Here is a 6,865-nt window from a genome sequence, read left to right as displayed (position 1 = left end):
ATATATATATATATATATATGCATGATGATCACTTATGGAGATAGGGACATAACATTAGCTACCCTATTGTGAGTAGTTTGGATCATGTGTACTTGATCTGGGTAAATTCATTCAAATGTTTCTTTCATTTAACAGGACTTGTTAAACAAATTTACGTGTCATCCTCCGTTTCTTGTTTATTTCCATTTATATGAGGTTAGAAAATGCATGTTACCATGTTACCGGTAGCTTCGATGTCCCATATTGTTTGGATGGACAAGATTCACACACATATGTGATTTTAAAAAAAATTTTGAACCCTGTGTATGTGTGGCTAAATTTGGGCTCTTGATTCTATCTGGGGTAGTGACCCTACATGTAGAATGGAATCAACCCCATGTTACCAATCATAAATCTCTCAATTCTTTTATCATTGGGAAAAATATAGAGTAGGATTGAGGAAATCAAACTTCTTATCAAAAACTCAGATTGTTCCATCAATTTGATTAATACCCAACTTTTTATCAGATCCATGTTCCTTGCAAATCAAGCAAACAAAGTTAGATGCATCATTTACGCATTCTAGCCTGTAATTATGTTACACTATAAATAGTATTAACCCATCATTTTTCTTTCAGAAAACATATTCATTTAGAATTTGATGAGTATTGTGAATAGAAAACCGATACTTTCTTATTATAGATTTAAGTACTCAACTTCAGATACATCTGACTTCTGAGTCACAGTGGTGCAATTCCTAATAAGTGTCTATGATCTTGATAATCACATGCATAACGAGTATTTAGTCATACATTTTACATTAGGGAAATAAAAAAACATGTTTGTGTCTTTGCGATTTTTGTTTTTCATAATATTGAATTTCAATTTTAATTCGTTATTTCTACTTTTTTTTGAAAATTATAGTCATTTTTCAGCCAAGTACGATGCTGATAGACATTAGCATGACCGGTGGTACATGAATACTTTCGTATATAAGGATTAAAATTTCAAGATAAATGACCAAAACTTTTTAAAAAAAAGGAAAAACATAATTAAAACTCAATTGTGACAACATAACACCATAATCACAAAGTATAAAATTTAGAACACGGAAAAAGTAATTTTCCCCCTCGCAATATTTCAGTTTATACTTAAAAAAAGAATGAAATTCCTTGCTCGAGACAAAATAGTGTCACGTTGAATTTTTTTCAGTTCCCAAAGTATTTTTTTTTTTTTGCAAAATAACTTTATGTAAAAAAAAAGTACAAAAAACTTATTAAAATAAGAAAATTTTAAATTTGATTTTAATTTTACAAATTTAATTTCTAATTTTTTTTTTTAAAAAAACTATTTATAAAAAATTGATTAAACAGGCACGCAAAAGAAAAAAATTATTTATAAAAAATTGATTAAACAGGCACGCAAAAGTGCAGAAAAATACTACTACATATAATATTACTTTGCACACATTGTGTGCTTGTTAAATTGAAATAATTATCTAAACATATTGTTTGTTAATTTCAAATTAACAATCTTTCATTTTTTTATTAGGAGTAATATAGTAATCATTTTGAATAAAGAAAATGTACAATTGAATTGTTGAAAGAGTTTAAAAGAAAGGTTATTTTATAAAAATAAAGAAAAATTTTATCAATAAAGTTATATAATGAGAATATAATTATAATTTTTTAAACAGAATTACTTCATTTTGAAAATTTATATATGCAAAATCAAATAATTGTATTATGACATAAAATGTGCAGCAGCAGATGATCTCATGCAAGCTATTGAATTCATTTTAGCATTAATGATTTAGGTTAGTTATGATAACTAACTCTTGCGTGTTCAATCAAAGGTGAGATCATATTCGAGGAAAGACAGCTCAATCTGCTAAAGAAACACCGCTAAAAAACACAGTAAAATCTGTCTTTTTTTTTTTCAACAGTTAAAACAAAATCTTTCATCTTCCTGCTCCAAGTTATACCACTGCCACATTTGTTAATCCACAGCTGAAATTTTAATGCTAATGGCAAAAGCTCACAGCACCGCGCATTTACTCTTAGTACTGCCTTGTACATATCAGAATCTTCGGTACAAGATCAAAAAAGCTCAGAAATCAGAGATGTAAGGTATATGATTGATTGATTGCATCCATGTATTCAATGTAAAATATTAATGCATATCAATATTGGCGTAATAATTGAAGATTTTACACGACAGATGGGGAAATTTCGGAGATGCCCACGAAAAAAGACGAGTGATTTTTCCCTTTCGGTGGAGCCGAGGAGGGGAAGAACTGCTTATAGGTGAACTGAACCATGATTAATATAATTTGAAAGTGTCATAATATAGTAAATTGATTAATTATTTACAGAAGAAAGTTCGGATTTGGATTTTCCGGACAAAAATTATGGGTTGAAAATGAGGCTCCCGCATTTGCATTTCCAACTCATTGGCTTGTAGTTTGAAGCGTCGTCACCTCTAACGTAGGCAGCGGCGGCAAAGACTGCAGCGGAGACGTTGTTGATTCTGTTTCTTGTTTGAGGATTTGTGGGAACTTGGATGGCTTCGCAGTGGGCGCAGGAGACGCATCGCCGCTCGCAGCGCGGCGGCCTGGAGCCGATTTTTGCTCGCAGGATTGCTTTTTCTTCTTTCACCGTCTACAAATGTAAAAAATTCACTTCCATCAATGATTTTATTTTATGTTTTATGAAGAAACACAGAAGGAAAATGGGAAAAGTGTACCTTGGAATTATCAGCTATTCGTGCCAGTTTTCTACCTGAAACATGCACAAGATCGTGACTTTAGCCCAAAAATGTATTCCACAGAACCATTAGTCGATCGCATTAAATTCAAGAAATTACTAAATGGGGAGTGATCAATTTACCTTCAGCATTGTATAATCTTGACTGGGACGAGATCAAAACCATGCAAACGATTAAAGAAACAGCGAAACAATGAATCCTCCGGCCACAAATCATCTTCTTACTGCATACCATTCTGGGATTTAGTGCCCCAGAGAATAAATTCAAGAAGAGCAGATACGGAGAAGCCCTTGATCAGTGCAAACAACTAGAAATCCCTTCTCATTTTGTTTCCTAAACCGAAACTGGAATCAAATATATATTCTCACGCATCAACAACTATTATATATTCCAAGGAGTGGACCCGAAACATAAGCACCAACAAGTGTGATGGGTACAATCATTGATTGAGTGAACAGTTTGCGCTACAAATTACAAACAACACATTGTCACATTTGTGAATCTGAAGCTAATGAATGAGCAAGGAGGGTGGTCTGGTGGTGTTATCTTTCTTTTTGGCTTTTGAAGAAGTTGAGGTGATGGAACGTGCAAGGACAAATCAGAGAAGTGATAAAAAGCACACAAAAGATGCAAGGAAAAATCAAAATATACAAGCTGGAAAAAGGGGAATTGAAGGCAAAGAATTTGGAGTATATAAGTTAGGGAACCTCGTGGAATGAGCCCTTTTCAATTCAAATTAGAAAGAAAGCAAGAAAGAGAAAGAAACATATGAATATGATATTACCACAATTTTATGTTCATTAATATCGTTACACTATAATGTAAGAAAGAGAGGGAATTTCAATGGAGAATGCAGTAATAACGATAGAGAGAAGAAAGGGAAAGAGGGAAGAAGACAATAGGCGAAGACAGCAAGAAGCCACGGAGATTGCAGTAAAAGGAAGAGGACTCATTCACATCTGAATACAGCTAGTCTTCATTTTGGCCTTTCTATTTTTGTTTTATTTAATTATTTCATCGTTATGTTATATTACAATTCATGATGTATACTTTCACTCTTTGTTTTTTTTATTTAAAGAAAATCATAAATATTATTAAGATCTACGAAAATTATAGTCTTAATTCAAAACATCAAAAATAAAATCTGAATAGAAAGACAAGCATAAAAACGAGATGTGAAACAATATTTTCCATCATTTTAAAATGTATTATATATACTGTAAAAAAATATTTTCTTCCAAAAAGTAAAACTTTGATACACATTCCCCAATGAATAAAATTTCACCAAAATATTTGAGCTTCATTACACGTACAAAATATATTGGACAATGACTCGTCACATAAAACTAGATAACATTATAACTTATGCATCAGTTGTCAATATATCTTTTAGGATAATTCAAAAATCCTTAATTTTTTTTTAAAGAGATATCTAACTATAATATTTGATAAAATTACTTTTCACCCTTTTTAAAATTTAAATAAATAATCATAATAATAAAAATTACAAATTTTGAAGTCGGTACATAGTTTTAAGGGATTCCTTGAAGTGGTTGGTTGCAGCTAGCATGACCAATTCATCACGCCATATCCCACTTCTCTTCTTTTAGAAATATGCAGTGATCATCATAGATTTACTCGTACTATTTTTCTTTTTAATATCATATAAAATTAACTTTTTTAAATAAAAAAAATCTCAAAATCTTGAATAGTTTATACACCAAATATTGTAGAATATTTTTTTGCAAACAGCAGCTTCCAATTCAATCAGAAAACTGGCTCATATAAAATTTAATGCTTTTTTTCATGAATTTTTTTTTACTTGAAATATGATTTGTTATAATTATGTTTCGAACCCGAAACACTCTCAAATTTAAAATATTTTTTTATCAGATGGATTATGAGTCATCGATACGTAATTTAAAATATAGCAATGTGTGTGGATATCTAAGTTCATCATGAAAAGAAATGCCAAAGCTCAGTTGAACGTTCTTAGCCCGCAAAAGAATGGGCTGTAAATTTTGGGCCACAGTAGACTATTGAAGCAAAATGCCAAATAGTGAAAATTTGTATGGTTTGCCGCTACATAGAATTAGTTAAGCCTTTAAAAAATAAAAATATTATCGATACTTCTAAAATTAGATAAAAAGTTTTTCCTGTTTCTCTGTCAAATAAGATAAAAACTTTTTCTAACATCATTCGATCACGTAAAACATTTAATTACGTGTTAAGATTAAGATATAAGTACCGAAGTTTGGGTAATAAAGTTAGTGGAGTAAGTAGGTTAGCAGCCAATTTATATAACGTCGAAAACTAGATATCATTTTTAGCTAGAAAAAGTATAATTTATAAAAATGAGAGAATTTTAGCTATAAAAAATTTATAGATATCTATTAAGCTCTCCCGATTTAAGATACCATTGTTTTATTGCTTAAACATCTTTATCAGCATACGTAAATGAATCAAACCGCTCGCGAGCTACGTACTCGGAGATCGGCTCGGTAAAAAGCTCCTTCGAGATCGTCCGTTAATCTTATCGAGCCGAACTCGATTTCGAGCTCAAATATTTTATCGAGTTGATATCGAGCTTAAAGATATTCGGTTCATGATCTTGTGAGCCTGTTCGCGAGCTCAAGATCGGTTGGTTTATTGGTTTAACAAATAAAAGATATTAGTATTAGCCTTCTTATAATGTACTTAACGAGCACGAAATGAGTCCGTTTAACGAGCCGAGTTCGAGTCAAACTCGTTAAACATGATAAATAAGCTATTAATGAATCGAGCTTGAGCCTCATAATAAAATATCGATTTGAGTATATATACTTTAAACGAGCTGAACTTGAGCCTAATACTGTTCGGATCGCCTTGTTTACGTCCCTATTTGTAGGTTGGATCTCTAAGTCGTTCGGGTTAAAAGAATCGGGTCGACCCGGAAATTGTAATAGGTTCAAATCTACGTGATGATGCATGAAAATGAGTATATGATTCGAGTAAATTATATGTTGGAGGCTTCAGAAATGTCACAGTCTAATACATATAGCGAACAAATAAATAACGAAATCCTGTCCAAAACACAACGTACAAAAATTTGGCACCGAAAGATAATTATTATTACGTTAAATCCGAGCATATCGGCATTTATATATTTTCACTCCTAACAAAACACAAAATCAAGAGGACCTTTTTTAATAAATAATTTTAATTTTAAAAAGAAAAAATATCAATCATATAATAATAATGTTACCTAATTGATTTTGATATGGAGCTACCATTGGTTTATATGTAACTAATTATGTGTTGTAAACTATCAAATAAGGCATAGTTTGGTACAAATGATAGGATAAACATGTTATATATAATATAAAGATAAGTTAATGATAAATAAGATGTATGATATTATATTTAATGTTTGGTATGATTTTCATAAGAGTGATTAAATTTATATATTAGATTGTAATGACAAAATTAACCTTATCATAATAAATTTTATAACTTCAAAATTGTTGCTTGAGTTCTATTTCTTATTTGTTCATGCGCCGGCAGTGCTTGCATGATTTATTTATTTTTACCTAATTTTATATATTATATAATATGATAATTGAGCCATTGATTTTGTGAGTCAAGTCAAATATCACTTTTTAAGGTTAATCGAGTGATACTAATAATTTTATTGAGATTTATAAAAATCATTTATATAATTATTTCAAGTTCATTTATATAATTATCATATTATATAATATATATACAAATAAATAAAAATATTTATTTGATGTGTGGTGAAATGAGAGAACGATAAGGTTTAAGATTTTTATATATTAAAGGCAATTAAATCATTTGTGGTGTTTTTATCATTAAATTAAAATTTCACATCTCATAAAAAGGATATTTTATCATTGTATAAAATTATTTATCACGGGCTCATGATATTATCATGGGCTTTCCAAAAAAAATGCCAAACGTGGGATAAGAAGGATTGTTTATCAATCCCTCTCTTATCCATTGTAACAACGACTAAGTATAATTGAAAATTATCTTTTAAAGTTTTAGATTATTTGGGTTTGATACAATAGATCGTTTTAAAAAAAATCAAAATTATAAATATAATTTATTTGTATTATG

At 30.1% G+C, this 6,865-nt stretch overlaps 1 protein-coding gene across 1 annotated transcript; it reads right to left on the bottom strand.

The window, feature by feature from the left end:
• Positions 1 to 1,986: 1,986 nt before the first annotated feature.
• LOC140977871 (EPIDERMAL PATTERNING FACTOR-like protein 2) lies at positions 1,987 to 3,565 on the bottom strand. Its single transcript, XM_073442598.1, has 3 exons — positions 2,869 to 3,565; positions 2,726 to 2,760; positions 1,987 to 2,640 (listed from the first exon to the last, which is right to left on the bottom strand). Exons 1-3 carry the CDS (start codon positions 2,978 to 2,980, stop codon positions 2,389 to 2,391), a joined length of 399 nt encoding a protein of 132 aa, XP_073298699.1. The 5' UTR covers positions 2,981 to 3,565; the 3' UTR covers positions 1,987 to 2,388.
• Between the last annotated feature and the right edge of the window lie 3,300 nt (positions 3,566 to 6,865).

This window comes from Primulina huaijiensis, chromosome 5 (genome assembly GCF_012295235.1).
Source record: "Primulina huaijiensis isolate GDHJ02 chromosome 5, ASM1229523v2, whole genome shotgun sequence".
NCBI lineage: Eukaryota > Viridiplantae > Streptophyta > Magnoliopsida > Lamiales > Gesneriaceae > Primulina > Primulina huaijiensis.
The sequence above is the reverse complement of the archived record's forward strand: the minus strand, read 5'-3'. Positions and strand labels throughout refer to the sequence as shown.